Genomic DNA, 19,651 nt, shown 5'->3' on the forward strand with positions numbered 1-19,651 from the left:
TCAATTATAATTCTAAATTAGACTATGTCTTATTCATGAATTTTCACTTAGTTATGGCTTGATTGTGAAGAATAAGAATTTTAGGGTTTATTTGTTAATTAAGAGACTTTGAGGAGTCTAATTAATAAATAATATAAATGATAATTTTATTTGATAATTAATTAAAATTATTAAATAAATAATTTTGGTATTTATAGGATTAAAATTAAAAAAATATGGCATTTGTGAAATAATAGATAAATGGTTAAAAAAATGGCAAAAGTATAATTAGTGGGGCCTACTATCATGGCCAGCCACTTATCTCTTATTTTTGGTCAATTTTTATCATTTTTTATTTCATATAAATCAATCCTAACCCTAAGTGAATTAGTATAAAAAGAAAAGAATAGTCTCATAATCAAACTAATGACTCTAAACCTAGTTTACAACATGTCAAACAACTAGAGAGTTTTGAGACTTCTTCTTCTTCTTTCTAATTTCGAATCCTTGAGTGTTCATCACAAATAATTTCGAGCCTTAGTGATTGAGTGCATGTCCACCCATAGCAAGTTAGTACTCAATCATAGTGTGTAAGACTATGAAGAATCCAAACAACTGAAGGAGAATCGGGCTCAGATCTTGATAATACTCTGCGATAGAAAGGAATAAGGGTTAGAGATCTAAGTGGAAGGAGATATTTTTTATATTTTGCTGCAACCAATGTAGGGTTTCTTATACTTTATAAGTATTTAAGTTTTATTGTTTTAGAAATTCATATTTAGGATGTTAAAAACATACTTGTTAGTAAATCTAGATCCTGGTAAAATATATTTCAACAATAATTAGTTAGTGGTTATTATATTGTTTATTAAATTAAAATGTGTAGGATCTAATATTAAAATGCAATAATAATAATAATAATAATAATAATAATAATAATAATAATAATAATAAATACACAAAAATAATAAAAAAAAATTATAAAAATACGGTTGTACAAAATTTTAATATTTTTTTTTGTAAAAAATTTAATCTTTTTATGTATTTTTATGTTATATTCTTGTTAATTTGTCATTAATTTTTTTGTTATTTGTATGTTATTTTTGTTGTTGGTTTAATGTTATTTTTTTAGTTATTTTATTTAGTTATCCTAATAATGTATCACTTTTGGTTGCATATGGCATTTGGCATTTGGCATTTGACATTTCTCATTCTCATCTACAACCGGTCCACAACTACAAGTGGCCAACTTAATCCACGCGGTGGCTAAAGTGAGGAATGTGTAAAAATCGACCCTGGGCGAATTGTCTCCTTCCAGGCGCCACATAAAATTTGCACTGTGAAAAAAGAGAGGGAGGGTAACCGAGGGTCCCACAACACATGCATTCATTTGACCACGTTGGCCTAGAAAGCATGAGCTTACGCCACCCGGCGTATGTTAGCCTTATCCAAACAGGACCCCTCTTCGTCTTCACCAGTTTCTTCAACCAATTTCTACAACAGGAAAGTTCTTAGAAATTGGCCAATTCTAACTACCTCTTATTTTCGCTTCTTTGTTCACAATTTTCTCGCCTAGAAATTCTTATTATTCTTTGGGATCATTTTTTTTTTCCTTTTTCCTTTTCTCTTATAGTTAAAACGAGAAATAACTAGTGATTTTGCTTGCTTTTTATTATTTCAGGTTTGTAAATCTACATTTTTTTAATAATTCATTTCTGTCTGGTTATTTTGTTGTTATAAACTCTACAATTTTATGATTAGCTTGTTTAATCTTTAACATTTGTATGTTTTTATAGTAAATACTAGCTTCGTAAAAGAAATTAGTTAATTTTAATTTTAGGGTTTCAATTTGGTCCTAGAGTATGGGAGTTCATCGTGAGTATTGAGGTTTAGTTACTTGCAGACTCGTTCTGTTTGTATTAGAACTTTTAAATCAAATTATTATCGTTTGAATTTATGTACTTATTTAGATTAGGTAGAAAGTTTTAAATTGGGGTTATTATGTTTTAGTTATTTAATCAAATTAAGTAGTGAATTTTTTATGGTCGAAATCCTATTTTTGTGTTCCTTTCTGGGAGGGGGTTAAGAAAAAGAGGTTCATTTTTGCATTATTACTTATTTGTGTGATGATATACGTTGCTTACATAAACTAAGAGTTTGATATCTGAATTCAACTTGTTTATCTTATCAGATATCCCAAATAAAAAATTGGGTTCAAAGTGTGATTGCAAAAAATAAATAAAAAAAAAAGAGTAAAGAAAAGAATTAGCGGCTTCTGCACCTGGATCTCATGATGGTTCATGCGGGTTCCATTCGTTTGCCTCGGGACTGGGGGATCCAAAATAGTCTCATTCACACTGGCCATGGATGTTGTAACCATCATAATACTGTATGCCATATGATTCATGTTATGATGTTTATTGTTGTGAGTGTATGACTCTGTTTTTTCAGGTGAACTAAGGCTAACTTGTAATCTTCTTCCCCTTCCCCCCCCCCCCCCCCCCCCCCCCCTTTTTTTTTTTTTTCCAGCATTACGTGGTGGGGAAGAGTCGAGTACATTGTATTGGTGTCAATCTTTCTTCACATAATTTGGTATGACATTTATTTATGTACAGAGTCATGTGCATTTTTTGTTGTATGTTTATGCTGTTTCGGTGGTGGTTATGCTTGACCGATTTTTTGCTGGATCTTCCTCAAATATGTTCTCGTAAATATATTCACTAACATTTTAGGCAGTCAGAGTACAATAAAGGTATATTTTAGCAATTATGCGATTCAACATTATGCTTTTCTTATCCTAACATATAGGATATTTGTTGTATTGTTTGATGGTGTTGGTAAAAGTTGAGAGATGTTATTAGAATCTGAAACCAAAGTTTTTTTCTTTCTTTCTTTCTTTTGGTTGTCAGCGACAAGATGCTTGGAGTCTTCATCTCTTAGGCAGCATTCGTGGTCCAATAGGTCCAATCTCTTCCAGATGTAAAGTTTTATTCTGCAGATCTGTCTTAGTTCCAAGTGGAGGAAATGAGGTTCCTATTATGAAATCTGCCGCTGTAGTTTTGACAAGGTATCTTTTTTCTTTTCAAATGGCACTTTATGGAAGGGGTTCTTACAGAATGTTTGGGAACAAGTTCATATGCAAGAATTTATTTCTTTTTAAACTATGATTTTTCTTTCTAGTACGTATTGTATGAATTAATATTTTATTATTCTTTGTTCTATTATCAGGGCAGGATAATATTGCACTGTCTTTCTACCTTAGTGCAATATATATATATATATAAATATATATGTATGTATATATTTTTTGTTTCCTATTCATTGTTTAACATGATTATGTTTCTCTGTGTGGAAATCTAAAGCAACTTCTGTATTAACATTCATGTAGATCATTATATGTTTGTTTCCTATTCATTGTTTGACATGATTCTATTTCTCTGTGTGCAAATCTTAAGACACTTTTGTATTAACATTCATGTAGATCATATGTCGCTGTACGAGAAAGTCGTCTTGTACTGCAGTTGATTCCAGCAGTTGGTATCATTGCCTTTGCTGCTTGGGGTCTAGGGCCACTCGTGCGCCTGGGAAGGGTTTTGTTTTTTAATGTACGGACTTTATTGTCCTCTTTATTCCATATTGCAGTTTTGAAAGTTGACAAATGTATTTAATTTCTTGGTTTACTGACTATGCCTATTTTGCAGAGAACTGATAGTAGTTGGAAGAAGAGTAGTTCACATTATGTGATGACATCTTATATCCAGCCTTTGTTGCTATGGACTGGAGCAACACTTATCTGCAGGTCTTAACTTGCTGCTTTAGAAAAAATATGGAGTTAGATTTCACTTGCAATAATGTCATTGTTTTTCTATTAACTACATATGATGTGTTTCAGAGCGTTGGATCCGGTAGTCTTATCTTCAGAAGCCAGCCAGGCTGTGAAGCAACGACTTTTAAATTTTGTACGGTCATTGTCAACTGTGCTAGCATTTGCTTATTGTCTGTCAAGGTAGGATGTAGTTGCTACACTTCTCAGAACAAGTTACTACAACTTTGTGGATATTCAAATTATGTTCAAATTAAGCACCTTTATTGTGTTAATTAAATTTTCTGCGAATATCTTTTTGTTCTAGTTTTCTGGCATGATTTTTTTTACCACATTTTTGCTTGCTTCACGTGGGTGGGGTGTAAAACTGGACAGTATGCTATCATTATCTTTGTTCTTGTTAGGTGTTTAGAATTCCAATATATGTGTTTGCTCAATCTTATTGATTATTCTGTTATTCAGTATAATGCATCTTGTGTTAGGGTCTGACAACTGTTGTCTTCCCAGCTTGATTCAACAGGCACAAAAGCTCTTTGTGGAAACACATGATTCAAGTGCTGCAAGAAACGTAATTTTTATTTTAATTTCTTTTTTTTTCCCATTATTTCAAATTACTTTGAATAATACGATGATAGTTTTATGCTAATGCTATGTTTACAATTGTGGTGCTACATTAGTATCTCCTTTAAAAATCATCATTATTATTGTCATTATTTTACTTTCACGGCTCCATATTTCCAAAGGGAAATTATGCATTTTAATAGGGCATATCTATATTTATAAAATGAGTCACCATTTGTGTTTCTTTATAAAATAAGGCATAGTTTGGTTTTGTTTGCATTTCCTTTAGATTTGAAAATCTGCAAAATTTTGAAGGAAGTGATACCCCATGAAAACTTGATTTTTGACGTCAACAAACAATGGACTTGCGATGATCTCATGAAAACTTGATTTTTGACGTAAAACATGATGCTAATGCGATGCTCCCATGGAAACTTGATATTTGAGGTCAAAACGATGCACTTGTGATTATCCCTTGAAAAGTTGATTATAAGGGAAAAACATGCTCCTGCTATAGTCTTTTGAAAACTTGATTTTTGAGTTCTAAATGATGCACCTGCGATGCTAGTGATAGTCCCACAAAAATTTGATTTTTGAACAAAACAATACCCCTGCGATGCTATAGTGATTGTCGCACAAAAACTTGATTTTAGCATCGTTTTGTGCCTCAAAAATTAAGTTTTCTAATATAAGATCATTGTTGCTACATCACAGGAGCATCGCTAGAGCATTGTTTTTGGCCTCAAAAATCATGTTTTAATGGGAGCATTGCAAAAGCATTGTTTTTTTCATAATTTTGTAGATTTTTTAGATCTTAAAAATAAAAATCAGATGCGTTAAATTATTTTAAAGTGCATATAGAAATGTATTGTTTCCAGTTCCACGAAGGCACCCTTTAGAAGCTGTTACCTTTTTGATCAAGCATTAGAAAACTAGATTATGATCAGTGTCCTAGTGTGCTTCTTGATGCTTGACATAATTTAGTGTTTGCCTTTTTAGAGTACTAGATAACCATTACAATTTGTTCTGTTTCTCACTTCTGTTTCTTCCTTTTCCTAGATGGGGTTTGATTTTGCTGGGAAAACTGTCTATACTGCAGTATGGGTTGCTGCAGTGTCGTTATTTATGGAGTTGCTGGGGTTCTCTACCCAGAAATGGCTAACTGCGGGGGGTCTTGGTACGGTGTTGCTCACCCTTGCTGGCCGTGAGGTGCAATTCTTCTTCCCCCCTTCAATTTTTCCATTTCCTTGCATTGGCATTTGAAGTAGTTTATTTATTTTTATAAATTGTTGGGGCTTTCTACCAAGTGTATACAGCTATTTATTTATTTTCTTAATTCAGATATTTACAAACTTCCTTTCAAGTGTAATGATCCATGCGACAAGGCCATTTGTTGTGAATGAGTGGATTCAAACTAAGATTGAAGGCTATGAAGTTTCTGGTACTGTTGAGGTTTGTATATATTTTTCTTTATTCTGAAGCTTAGAAAGCTGAATATTAGTTATAAAACTAATAATTGGAAATTGGTAATGTTCACTCAGCACTAGTTACTAGTTAGATTGATCAAGTTTGTTCTTAAACAACTAAAATGATTTTCTCACTTGGCTTATTTTTTATTTCGTATATGTGCTGTATTATTCCAGCATGTGGGTTGGTGGTCACCTACTATTATACGAGGTGATGACCGTGAAGCAGTTCATATTCCGAATCACAAGTTTACTGTAAATGTTGTGAGGAATCTCAGCCAGAAGACTCATTGGCGCATCAAGACTTACCTAGCCATCAGTCACTTAGATGTCAATAAAATTAATGTGAGAACACAAATCTGTTGACTTCTTGTCAAACTGGCGCATGTTTCATCTTTTTTTTTTTTTGCTGGAATGTTTCATCTTATATGAATTTGGTTCATTTCTTTTTTGTGTGCAGAATATTGTGGCTGATATGCGCAAGGTTTTAGCCAAAAATCCTCAAGTAGAGCAACAAAAGTTGCACAGGAGAGTTTTTTTAGAAGATATAAATTCAGAAAATCAGGCTCTTAAGGTACATTTATATACGTTTAGGTTTAATTTGTTAATATTTATAAAAGAAGTCCTGAAAAGGCTTGTGTCATAATGTCTTGTGTACATTCTATAATTGCTAATATCCTCTATTTAACAATGGTTTGCAGATTTTGATATCTTGCTTTGTTAAAACCTCACATTTTGAAGAGTATTTATGTGTCAAGGTAATGATTACGTGCCTGCTTTGCCAGAAATGGATTTTTTTTTTTCTTCTAGTGATTGTAATAAAACTGAAAATAATTTCTTAAATGATACAGGAAGCAATTCTCTTGGATCTTCTTAGAGTGATCAGCCATCATAGGGCCAGGCTCGCAACACCTATACGTACAGTTCAAAAAATATATGGTGAGCCTGACTTTGACTTGGAAAATGTACCATTTGCTGACAGCATTTTTACTCAGTCGAGGGGAACTGCCAATCGGCCATATTTGCTCATCGAACCATCGTATAAAGTAAATGGTGATGATAAAACTAAGGCCTCAAATCGTTCGGCTCGTACCAATGAAGATAAGGAAGCTCAGGCAGAGACAGCCTCAACCTCCGACTCCAAAACAGATGCCAAGGTAGCTGCAGGGAAGGATACAGCTGCAGTCGATTCCAAAAAGACATCTCCCCTAGAGGAAGCATTAAAAAATCCTTCAACTACTACATCTGTACCTGGCAGTGGAAAAACTGACTCTCCTTTGACTAGTTTACAAGCAAAGCAAAATGGCGAGAGACCTAATGCCTCTTCATCAATAACCACACCTCCGTTGGAAGAGAATATTGTTCTTGGTGTTGCTCTGGAGGGCTCAAAGCGAACACTACCCATTGAGGAAGACATGACTGTGTCTCCTGCTGAATCAAAAGAATTGTCTGCTCGCAGTAGTAACAGTTCCCCACCTGCTACCAAAGATACGAAAGATAGTGGAGTTCCTAGAGCTGCACAATAATTTGCAGCAACAAAGAAAAGCAATAGTTTATAGTTCATTGCTGAAGTATGTATCTATTCCCTCATGATGTTCTTATCCGAGTGAGAAATGAATGCAGCTGTGTTTTTAAAGCTGCTATTACATTGTCTTTGGTTGTAAATAACCATTCAATTAGATTAATGAAGAATTAGCGAGCCTTCCTTGGAAAGGTTCTTATTATTTCTGTAACTTTTCGGGGAAGGTGAAAAAGTTGACATAACATCCTCTACAATGGCATTTAAATATGGAACGCAAATTCACTAAAATTCTAATTGGCTTGTCCACTTTCATTGAAAATTACAGAAATTTAACAAGTTTTTTTTTTCTTAAAAAAGAGCAAACACAGATTCAAAAAAAAAAATAGACATCACAATCATTACAGATAATATTTTTCGAAATCCTAGATTAAACTGGACTCCACTTATGGTAAAAAAAAATTGACACTTATTAATAATTAAGGTTGTTTTTTTTAGTTGTTATGAATTTTTTTATTATATTTAAATTTATTTTCGAAATAAAAATAATTACTCATATTATTACAAAAATATCAAAAAAAAAATTAATATTTAATATCTCACTAGTTTTATAAATATGTGTGGATTGGATTGAATCGGTTATCACACAAGTGCACATTATGAATTTTTCTATTCTTTGGATTGGATGACTATTTGAGGAACACCCCCTAAAACACCATCAAACCATCTATCGACTCAAAATTTGAGAGACTAGTGGTAAGGTCTTGATTCATTGTACAAATGAGCTCTTGGGCCTTCATTTTCTTTCAGTTTGGGATGATCTGCTCAATTTCTATAAAGGGAATTCAAGAAGTCTAAGGGTTATTTTCTGGCAAGGAGCAGCCCAAATATAACGTCAGTTTTCAATCCAAGTTTCCTTTGCTCTGTTTTCTAGTACCACTAATGACGTTCTCTGTTGCATTATAGTATACGGAGAGAGAGGGTTATGCAATGTATTGAGTATTCACTCTTTGCGCCTAAGGGCTCGCATAGCTTGTAATTGTTTTTTTCTCATATATTTAGTTTCTACTGTTTGGCTACTACTTTGCTATTGTTTTTTTTTTTCTGAAACGTTGCTATTGTTTTATTGGTGTTCTTGAGTTTAGATTACTCGGGTCTTATCATATAGTTATAAGGTCATGCACATATATGAAATTAGGATATGAATCTTTTGATTAGTCATTCTAATAAACAGTTCTTTAAACTTTAATCCATTTGAATCAGAAAACAGAAATATTCAGTATTCAATTTTTTTTAATTAAAAATCAAATCAAATCAAATCAAATTAGTATTACGTTTATTTAAGTCATATTTCAATATCACAGTTTTTTCAGCTTCTAAATTTATAATTTACCAAATTGGCAATAATTTTATATTACAGTAGTTTTTTTCTTAGAAAAGGTTAGTTATAAAATTGTGTTTCACATGCAGAAAACAAAACACAACCTCGTTTCGTCTTTGAATTCACTAAGATGGACACATGCAGTCAGGAGCAGGATATGTATAAATAGATTGCTTCTCTTTTCTTAACCTGATCTGCCCTTGTCTACTTTTATGCCCATTTAGAACAGCCTGTTGAAACTCTGACCACTCCATGCTTTTATTCAAGAAAAGTTGGCTTAACAATCCCATGTTGGGTCTTATAGTCTTCAAGTTCAGAAGAGCTCGATGTCCCACCTGATAATAGTGATACAAAGGCAAATTCATCGAAAGTCAGAATACTAAAATGTTGTTAAGTAAATATTCTCTGGTTTTCAAAGTTGGATTCTAAACTGTCAGTTCCATGTTCCTCTAATTATCTTATTTCTTATGAACCATATCAGAATGAAGTTGATCACATTTTCCGTACCAGAGCATTGTGCATATTTCCTGGAGAAGCAGATATGAAGATATCACTGTGCATGCTCACAAAGTAATCAACTGCAGCTAACAATGAAGCTTTGCCTTCAACCCTCTCTCGCTCCTCAGATGAGGAAAGACCCTTCTTATCTTCCATTAGTGGAAACAATTTTCGCAAAGCTGATATCCGTGCTTCTCCACCGTAAACCTAAAAATATTAAATGAAAGAGAAATTTATTCTTCTATTTCTCAAAACCTTCATCTTAAACTCAACTAACAGCTCTATATGAGTTTAAAAGGAACCACTTTGCTGGAAGGTTTAATTTTATGACATAGGAAAACCTTGTGGGAAGCCAGATAGAGACGAGTACTATTGCTGAATCCCAGAGCTGCTAATAGAAGTCCTATCTCTTCCGGTGTCAATGGACAACGGCCCTGATTTCTTAACTCATTATCTGTGAACTGAGAATTTAGGACCCTTCCTTGCCAAAGCACCTGTCGATATTTCGCAAGAGCCAACTTCTCAGCTTTACCACCACCAAAATCACAAGCAGAATGAGCAGCCATATCCTGCATGAGTAAGAACAGGTGAAGAGATATTAGAAAGATTCTAGTTAAAACCACCTTTCATCGCGATGTAAAATTCTTTAGTAAAAAACTGTTAGGGAGGACAATGTTTCCAAAACTAAAGACTAAAGTCTGGTGACTTAAAATTTATCATCCTTAGAATACTTAAAGCAGAGATGATCATACTTTATCAAAGCGAAGATGCAATACAACATACTTCCCAGCTCCCTGCATTTTGACTTCATTATTTCCTTCTTGCACGTGCTCGGTACCTAAAATTTGATTTTCGCTAGAAGGGAAGCGTAACCGATGAACAAGGGTTTCTCCCAATTCCTTGATATGAGGAACAAAGTCCAAAGCTTGAAAGTTAACTTTACAACGAAGACGCTGGATGTTTAAAGGCAAGTTGTTGAAAGTCAAACGATGCGAGAATGGGGCAATAGCAACAACCCCATAACTGTGTAAAAGAAAGGCTTTCGGAATTAGTTAATCATTTCTGAACATTACTAATACCTAAACAGTATGCAGATAATGATTACTTTTTATAGATAAATATGTGTCTGTGCCTGAGCTTGCATGTACTTTGTGAAAGAATGTTTTTACTATTTGAGTTTTTCAACATGATACTAGTTAAAACATACAAGATCTGCCACAGTGACACGATAAAATAGGCAAGAATTCATAAGCAATAAATGTATTTCAAAAAAAAATAAGCAATAATGAGTTCTTTTTCTGTTCTTCATCTCAGCCTCCATTTAAACTAGTAAGGCAACAATAATTCTATGACTACACTATACATGTTTATGTAACTTCCAGATCTCCAAGATAATGGCACTATAAAGATCAAGACCTTTATAAGAGCAATTTGGGCGAGACACTACACAGCTCTGACCCAATTTGTTTCGTTGACACGAATTACAAACAAAAATATATAAACAAGGACTTAAGTCAGATCTAGACAGCTAATAACACATTTAGTTTACTGACCTCTGCAAGACAGGCAGGACATTTTCCAGGTACCAGTCAGCTGAAGCATGAACAGGTGCTGTTTTGATTCTAGTTGCTCGTATGCCTGTAGCATAATACTCTCTTGTGCTCCAGGACAGTTCACCAGGTAGCTCTTTAACTATGGAAACTTCATCACGAAGGACTGATATAAAGTGATCCACATCAAAAATTTCTGCAAATGAACTGCACTCGCAGTAGAAGTCTTCAGATTAGTGGCTCTAACTAGGACCGACAATGTGTTACAAATATTGCAGGAAAAGGCTACTTAGCTCAGTGAAATACCTTGAATCTTGCCACACAGGATTTACATCAAGGTGTGGGATGACTAGTGTTGCATTTAAGATTTTTGCAACAGCAACTGCATCACAAATCTATTTTTTTTTTTTTTTGTCAAAGCAACATCAATTTTGATTAGATCATCTACTTTTAATCAGCTATACTTCAACGACAAAGAAAAATACAAATCAGCCAAATGGGCAATTTTTTTACCATTTGAAATTGCTACACAAAAACAGACACCCTCAAAATCTCATTGGTTGTATATTAGTACCTTATTACTCATTATTAATATTACCTACCCCCATCTTTTGCTGGTTTAAGCCTCCATCAAGGAATACCTGGATATAACCCTTAGATTTTTTCAATGATACTGCAAAAGATTGACGAATTTTGAAGATTAGAGTAAGAAGTACTCTTCATTACAAACATGAACATATAAGGGAGAAAAAGAAGAAGAAGAAGAGAATGATAACATAAAGCCCCATGTTCACAACTCACAACTAGGTACATCTTTAGGCTCTTCAACGTCAAGACAAGGTCTCCATCCTTGGTGAGCCAAAGGAGACCAGAGGCTTCTCTGTTGCTGAACAGACTAAATCAACAAATACGAATCAAATTAATCATATTCAGCAGCAAACCCACTTAAAATGAAATAAATAAATAAACAGTACTCACGATTGGGTGTTGTAAAGCGGCTTTGAAGAGATGGAAATGCATGGATTTCGGAGCGTTCCATTCCTGCAATTTGACTAGTTTATCAGTACATACAGTACAATGTTGAAAATGATAAAATGTGGAAAGCAGAGCGAGAAACTTACGGAGAAGATGGAAGGGAAAGCTCGGCCGAGAGGGGCGAAGAGATTGGGGGAGAAAGCAGGCAAAAGAAGCAGCAAAGCCGCGGCCAAAGCGACTCTGTGGGAGTGGTTAGGCCAATACTCGTGGAAGTGATGAACCTTCATTCAACAATATTAGCTTTTTCCGATCGAATCGAATCGAATCTAATGACTCTTAAAGTTAAAAGTCTTAATATTGCATTGTCACCATCTTCTTAACGGTGATGCAAAACAAATCTTATGCCTCTGCGTTTTCTAACATTTGTATTTTTTTTATTTTTTAAATCAAGAAAATCAGAGTAGAATTTTTGTTTTTTTTGTAAGGGCGCGTTTGGAAAGCCACTTGAGAATTGGAATTTGATGTAATTGGAGGTAATTACACAGTTTGACGTGTTTGTGTGGCCACGTAATTACATAATAACTGTGTAATTAGAGGTAATTGGGAGGCCTCAATTACTCTTTCCAATTCTCACACCCCATGAGAATTGGGTGTAATTACACTGTGTAATTCCATACCAAAAATAAATTCAAATTATTTTAATTATTTGATATGATATTTTAATTATTTTTAATGTATTGACTTTTCCTTTTTCTATCAATCATCAAAAAATAAGGTTGGATTGTATTAGCATGTTGTGTACTTCACAACTTTATTCGCAAGTGGAATTGGGATGATGAATTTTTCGAAGAGGACATGGAAAATGAAATAGGAAATTGTGAAAGTTTGAACAATATTGATTTTGATTCAGATTCAGATGAAGAACTTGGTGACGAGCCAATAGATGATGACAAGCAATATATGTTTAATTTTAGAGATATAATAGCTCAAAATATATGAAACGCAAGAGCAATTAGATAGTCTTAAAAATTATTTTAAATATTTTCTACTAAATTGTTATAGTTTTGACTTTATTTTATGAAGAGATTATTATTTATTTATATATTATTAATTGATGAAATTTATTTTTAAATATTATAATATTAATTTACTGTGTAATTACTAACTATCATGCCAAACATGATATTAGGAATTCACATGTAATTACCACTTGACATCCAAACACACCTTGTATTTTAAAATACAATGTAATTACTATACAGTGTAATTACTACCATAGTAATTACACTACATAGTAATTACACAGTTATTTCCAAACAGACCCTAAAAGTAAAAATTTTTTTGTAATTGTTTTTAATTTTTTATATTAAAAATAAAGACAAAAATGTGTTTTTTATTATTAAATTTATTTAAGTAAGGACCGATTCGGATTCGGGACTGGGGCCGAGGTCCAAGAAGGGGACGAAGTGTAGGTTGGGTTTTGTCGAGTTCAGGCTAGTGGTCGAGGGTCGTGTTTGGGTCAGGGGTCGATATCCATGCTGGGGCTAGGTGTAGGAAGGGGTCCAATTTGGCCTAGGTGTCGTGGTCTTGGGTCCAGGCCGTGTCCGGGTCCGAACTGGGAGTTGGGGTCGGGGTTCTGGTCCGATTCTGGCCCAAGTGTCGGGGTTCTTAATCCAAGCCCAATCCAAGGTTTAATTATGAGATTAGGGTTCAAAATATTGAAAAAAAAAATAATACAAATGGACTATAATTAAAAAAAAAATTAAAATAATATCTTTTTTCTTTTTCAAAATTTGATTCTCATTTAACAAAAAAAAAAAAGAAAAATAGTGTTACGAAACATATTTTTAAAAAATATTTTTACTTTCAAATTTTTACAAATATATCCATATAAATTTTAGAAATTACAAAAATATTGTGGCAAGGGAAAAATATCATTTATACTAATATTTACAAAAATATTATTTTTAAAGTTTATTATTTTAAATAGTATTGTTAAGATAATGCCTAATCAAAGAAGGAGAGAGTAAGACTCACATATGAACTATATGTGTGAGTAAAACTCACATACAAATGAAAGATAAAGCCATCAAAAATGGTTAATGTGCGCAAAGCTATTGCGTCAGAACACGATAAAGGCCACAACATGGCAAGTTTAGGCAAAGTAGCGTAACGTAGCAGTAACACAAAAACAATTAAATAACAATAACAAAACAACTTAATAAAAGTAAATTTTAACCCTTAGAAAACAAAATTGGAATAGTTGAAAATGTAGGGAAGATAGAAAATTGAGTTGATAGAAAAGAAATTGTATTTCTCTTTATGTTATTTGGTACGAGTGAAGGAATAAAAATGTAAATATTTAATTACAGTTTAATAATTATATATATAACTTATTTTAATTAAAAATAAGGATAGTCAAGTATTTTAGTTAAAATATAAATTGTGAATTATTTTTTCTTCATTATTTATTATTATTATTATTTTATTTATTTTTGTATTTGGAGAGAAAAAATTTTGTGATGCATACTTACATTTTTTTCCCATTCATTTATTTCTTTCATCCACTCTTCTTTCCAAACTTCTCTTTCATTCCCATTTTCTCTTCAATTAAACATATGGGTACCGAAAATACAAATTAACTACATCAACTTATTTCGTCAGCACTATAAAATAGGCCGGCACATAAAAACCGCTAAACCGTGGGAACCGCCCAACCTATTAGAGTCCGCCCGTATGGAAACCGCCCATTAAAAATCCGCAAAAATTGGGTTGGGTTAAATTTTAACCCGCTGTTTGGCGGGCGGGTACGGGTTCGCCTAAAAAGGGGCGGGTCCAACCCGTACCCGTTATTTATCATTATTAGTTTTTTTAATTTATACCTAAAAAAACTAAAACAAAAAAAAAACCCTAAAACTAATTGTCTGAAGCTCTTAAACCGCACAGTCGCTCGTCCCCCTTCTTCTCTTCTCGTTCCATTCTTCTCTTCTCCCATCGTCGACAATCTGCCGCCCAGCCTCAAGCCATCAACGACTCAACCCACTCAAGTCCCTTCTCCACTTCCAAATGGGCCGTAGACGGCCGTGGAGAGCGCCGCACCTTCATTCAAATTTCGAACGACGAAGCCACAACGCCGGCCCACAGCTTCCCGTCCACTTCGCCGACCTTCATCCAAACCTACAACGATACGAAACTCCACAAATTCACATCTTAATCGATCTCTTCAGTTCGATATTATATATATATTATTTGATTTTTTTTTATTTGTATTGTGAGAATAGTTTTCGAGTTTATAAAACTCTCGGTTTCGAGAAAACTGGAGTTGAGAAAAATACCACCAAAATGGACAAAGCTCGACCAAAGTTGGAAGTTTTTGATTTCCAAAAAGGCCAAAGAGGAGATCTCCAATATTACTGAGGACCTCTCTGTATGTAAACCAACACTCGTTTTTACTTTTACCGTTTAGAATTGGATTGTTTCGTGTAATAATGCCGGTTCTAACAACTTGTCTATTTCATGGCTTTTTAAGATCTGAATATTTTTCCATGTGACAGATAATAGGTAGAAATTTATAACATTTATGCATTGGAAAACAGAGTTGAAGATGCATTTTTTTTTCTATCCTTTTATTTTTATTTTTTTTATTGCACATTTGATTAAGTTCCCACATTTTATTTCGGTGGATAAATTGTGTTATTACTAATTAGTTTCTAATTAAATGGTTTTCAGTTGTGTTTTTTTTTTCTTTTTTTGGAATTCTTACATACATAAAACTATATCAAATTGTTCTTTATTGAATTTTTCTATTAATTTCATGATTTCAAATACTCTCCAAGTATCGTTGAAGAAAAGGCAAGATAGGTATTCAACAAGCTAAAAGGTATAATGGGATTGAATGTATACATTCTCGCCTCTTTGTAAGCTTATGAACTTCGCTCTTATTACAAGCCAACAACAATGGTTTTTATGATTGTTTTTCTTTTGCCTTCATTTTATTCTCGTATAAATATATATATATATAATATATATATATATATACTATGAATGCTATTATGAGTCTCTTAAATATATGGTTAGAGAGGCTTGACTTGGACTCAAGGGATGGATAGTATTGACTTGTTTTCAATCTGAGAAAAAAAAATTTGAAGCCTGTTATATAAATATAGTTTCTTTTAGATGATTAAGTCTTTGTGTGAATGCATGTGTTAAATTCCTTTGTTTTTTAGATTTTTACTCTGTTTTGATTGCATGTGTTAATTTTATTTATATGTTAATAATTTTTTTTATTATTTTACAGAGTTGCATTTCATTTGGAGCCAACTTTTGAAGTCACTTTTGTTTTAATTGTAAAGACTTTATGAATTATTATGAACTTAGATTGTGTTATGGACTTAAATTATGGACTTTTTTTTTTGGATTGTTATGAGCTTGTATGGACTTTTTAAGGATCTTTTCTAGATTGTTATGGAGTATGGACTTGAATTGCTATGAAATTTTCATGGATTATTATTATGCCTTGTTATGGAGTTTATAAAAATTGATATGAAATTTTAAGGACTTTTATGCATTGTTATTAACATGTATAAATTTTTCATGGAAGTTTTGATTTTTAAGTAACGCAAACCGCCCAAAAAACCGCATAAAACCGCCACCTAAAAAACCGCCCAACCCAAACTTTTATTGGGCAGGTATGGGTTGAGATTTTGAAAAACCGCCAAATAAAAAAACCGCCAAACCGTCCAAAAACCGCCCAACCCAACCCATGTGCAGCCCTACTATAAAACCTTATAAATAACACAACAATAGCTTAAAAAACTAAAGAATTATAACTAAAAAACATACCTATTAAAGACCAAATACATTATCATTTTTTTATTAACAGGAAAAATGACAACAAACAAACAACCAAAAAATAATCCAACTTTATAAAAATCAATAAGATATCAACACATTGTGTCAACTAAAAAGAAATTAAAAAATAACACAAAAATAATCTTAAAAACTAATAATAAAAAAAAGCTTAAAAACAACTATTATACCTAATTTTTGCAAAAAAAATAAAAATAAAATTCTACCCATCATTTTACATGAGGGTCCATAAGACAAGAATACACCTTAAAGACACAAAAGTTAACAAAGAAGACCTTGACTAAGTGACAAAGGGTGAAGCAAAGTGCCATGTGGCACAAAGAGGGAAGCATGCGACTATTGCCCTGAAAGGGTCGAGTGTCAGTAGTCGCACCCCTAGGGTGTGTCTCTCTAACAAATCTGAGAAATGAATACTCAGTTCAAAGCCCTAATTCGAGAAAAAATCCAACAAGGAGGCTAAAATGTTTAACTTTTTGAGAATAAAAGAGTACAATGGATAAGATGACATCACCAAATACTAAGGGAAATGTGATACATGACTATTGACACTTCCTAATGTTAGTAGTCGCATACTAAGATATTCCCAAAGAGAATTGACACTTTGAGCAAAATATCACATGCATACACTAAGACTTGATCCCTAAACTCAAAATTGCACAAAGAAAGGAGGAAAATGATAATACACGAGTACTAACACTCCCTAAGTGGCAGTACTCACATAGCACATGAGTATTGACCCTCAGGATGTGTCTGTACTTGCCTAAGAGGAAGGATGAAGAGATTGGTGACCAAATGGTTCTTTCCAACATTAATGATCACATAACAAATATGTGAAGTCCCTAAAGGGTGTAGAAGTATCTTACACGAGTACTGACACTCCTTTTTTTCGTAGTAATCGTGTGGGCTAGTTCAAAGAGAAATCTTGGGTGTTTTGACGCTCAAATCCTATAAAATGTCTACCAATCTTCAAAGACTTGTCAAAGACAACTCAAGATGCCCAAATAGAGAAGTTTCACACGAGTACTGACACCAACATAGTGTCAGTACTCACCCAACTATGTACCATATGAGTACTGACACTCTCCCAGTGTTAGTACTCGCCCAAGGACACTTTTCTCCAAGGATGGAGCCCCAACAACATATCACACAAGTACTGGCACCTCCCAAGTGTCAATACTCGCACATATGGTGTCTTACACGAGTAATGGCACTAATCTGGTGTCAATATTCACCCACAGTGGTACTCTTCCTTCCTTCAGCATTTTCTCAACATATTTCTTGAAGATGGAAGCTTATAGAAGACATTCAAATAATTAACCACCCCCAAAAATAGAGAAGATATTTAATTTTTATGTAATTTCTTTATTGTTATTAAATGTAAAGCATTAAACCATTGCAACCATTCTCGCAGATTTTAGGGAAATGGGTAGTGAAACCCTTGTCCTGTATAGGCATATCATCTAGACCTAGGGAGAGGGACCTAAAACTTAAGATCCAACCTCTAATTCATTATCTCACCAAATCTTAGAGCGCCTATCTTAAGATCTATTGGGATTTTTTTCCTAAATAAAACTCATTTTAGTTATTTGTTATCAATAGAAGATTAGAAGTCATTTAAGTTAGCATATTATTTTCATGATAATGGTTTAATATACAATTTCTAATAAATCCAGAACATATTGTTATTCATAATTACAGTGATGTCAACACAGTGGAAGGTGATTGTGATTATATGTTTCAAAGCTTATGTCCCATGATTTATCAGTGCACTGGATTTACACTGATGTGATAATTAGCGATAAAGTTCATTTACACCTTGGATAAGTGTTATGTCCTTTCCAGGGCATTGGTAAAGTATGCTAGTATCAGATGTATGGAGTATACATTGGACTGGACCAATATTGAATTTGGTAAAGATATCATAAACTTACTGTTATATCTTTCAAAGTCAATATCACCAAGTTGACCTTAGATCAAAAGATCTTAATCCTAATATAGTTAGGTTCGATCTCAAGAGTGTTATTTGTGTTCTTAGAGTTGTTCGTTAAAGCTTACCAATTGGTTCGGGCCAATACTTATATCTTGGAAACATGGTAGTACAATTGAGTGGGAGCGCTAATCATAGATACTAAATCTATAGCTTCTATCTAGACATAGAAGTGAAATGATGATTTCCTTCAAGCTTGGCTTAATAGAGATAAATAGAAAATCTCTTATTTCAGTAATTATATTAGTTTACTGAAATATCATTTATAGGAAGCTAAGTGTTTTAAGGATAAAATACATTGAGCGGTAGAATGGTAAATTTGTTCCTACTCGATGTAAATCATCTAGAGAGGATCTTTGATTATGTAGATTATAACAATGGATAATTAATAACATATGTATATCTTAGAACATATAGAGTATTTTATATAATTAAGAGTGCAATTTTGAATCTATATTGGCGCAAGGAGGAATTAATAAGTTAGAGAATTTACTTGGTAAATTCTAGATCTACTTATTGGAAGCTTGATTATACAGGCCCATGGTCCCAACTAGTATAATACTGGTTGTAGACTCAGTTAATTGGTTTTAATTAATCAATTATGTTATCCCAAGATATAGCAAAACGGTCAAGCAGCAACCGAATGGAGTGAAATGAGCCCTCAAGGAGTTGTACCAACATCCTTGGTCGGCCAAGAGAAGCCTATAGGCCGACCAGGGTGAGCCTATAGGTCGACCAGGATCTATGCACAAGCTGGCCAGCCAAGAAGTAACTTTCGAACCAAGGGAGCTTTCGCTCGACCAAGGGAATCTAACCTTTAGAAGGAAACGATATACAAAGTTATCCTCAACTTGTAAAAGGTTGGCCTCCACATCCAAAGGCTGGCCTCTTCTTGGTAAAGCTATAGTGACCTGCCATATCCTTACAGGGACATGACCTTCTAGATCCTGGCAAGAAGATGACCTGCCAGATCCTGGCAAGAACATGACCTGTTAGATCCTTGCCAGACCTTGGCAGGAGCATGGCTGACTAGGATTGACCTG

General features: G+C 33.5%; 2 protein-coding genes and 1 long non-coding RNA gene across 3 annotated transcripts; 2 read left to right on the top strand and 1 right to left on the bottom strand.

The window, feature by feature from the left end:
• The first annotated feature begins 1,261 nt into the window (after positions 1-1,261).
• LOC115714646 (mechanosensitive ion channel protein 3, chloroplastic) lies at positions 1,262-7,562 on the top strand. Its single transcript, XM_030643396.2, has 14 exons — positions 1,262-1,660; positions 2,171-2,368; positions 2,509-2,571; positions 2,889-3,046; positions 3,461-3,584; positions 3,681-3,778; positions 3,872-3,985; positions 4,310-4,370; positions 5,423-5,572; positions 5,705-5,815; positions 6,007-6,174; positions 6,290-6,403; positions 6,531-6,587; positions 6,681-7,562. Exons 2-14 carry the CDS (start codon positions 2,270-2,272, stop codon positions 7,353-7,355), a joined length of 1,992 nt encoding a protein of 663 aa, XP_030499256.2. The 5' UTR covers positions 1,262-1,660; positions 2,171-2,269; the 3' UTR covers positions 7,356-7,562.
• Positions 7,563-8,698: 1,136 nt separating this feature from the next.
• Positions 8,699-12,195, bottom strand: LOC115714638 (O-fucosyltransferase 31). Its single transcript, XM_030643385.2, has 10 exons — positions 11,899-12,195; positions 11,756-11,818; positions 11,579-11,672; positions 11,380-11,450; positions 11,084-11,172; positions 10,781-10,984; positions 9,980-10,250; positions 9,569-9,796; positions 9,237-9,434; positions 8,699-9,064 (listed from the first exon to the last, which is right to left on the bottom strand). The coding sequence occupies exons 1-10, from the start codon at positions 12,037-12,039 to the stop codon at positions 8,855-8,857; spliced, it is 1,569 nt and encodes a 522-aa protein (XP_030499245.1). The 5' UTR covers positions 12,040-12,195; the 3' UTR covers positions 8,699-8,854.
• Positions 12,196-15,592: 3,397 nt separating this feature from the next.
• On the top strand, positions 15,593-16,264 carry LOC133032756 (uncharacterized). Its single transcript, XR_009685340.1, has 2 exons — positions 15,593-15,632; positions 16,050-16,264. It is a non-coding gene; the product is annotated as an uncharacterized LOC133032756 (long non-coding RNA).
• The last annotated feature ends 3,387 nt before the right edge of the window (positions 16,265-19,651 follow it).

This window comes from Cannabis sativa, chromosome X (genome assembly GCF_029168945.1).
Source record: "Cannabis sativa cultivar Pink pepper isolate KNU-18-1 chromosome X, ASM2916894v1, whole genome shotgun sequence".
Lineage (NCBI taxonomy): Eukaryota > Viridiplantae > Streptophyta > Magnoliopsida > Rosales > Cannabaceae > Cannabis > Cannabis sativa.

Coding starts and splice junctions, on each gene's coding strand:
- LOC115714646 (XM_030643396.2), top strand. CDS start 2,270: ATGATGGTTCATGCGGGTTCCATTCGTTTGCCTCGGGACTGGGGGATC. Junction 4,371..5,422: donor ATTCAAGTGCTGCAAGAAAC/GTAATTTTTATT, acceptor TCCTTTTCCTAG/ATGGGGTTTGATTTTGCTGG. Junction 6,175..6,289: donor TAGATGTCAATAAAATTAAT/GTGAGAACACAA, acceptor TTTTGTGTGCAG/AATATTGTGGCTGATATGCG.
- LOC115714638 (XM_030643385.2), bottom strand. CDS start 12,039: ATGAAGGTTCATCACTTCCACGAGTATTGGCCTAACCACTCCCACAGA. Junction 11,673..11,755: donor CCGCTTTACAACACCCAATC/GTGAGTACTGTT, acceptor TTGTTGATTTAG/TCTGTTCAGCAACAGAGAAG. Junction 10,251..10,780: donor GTCCTGCCTGTCTTGCAGAG/GTCAGTAAACTA, acceptor TCTTTTACACAG/TTATGGGGTTGTTGCTATTG.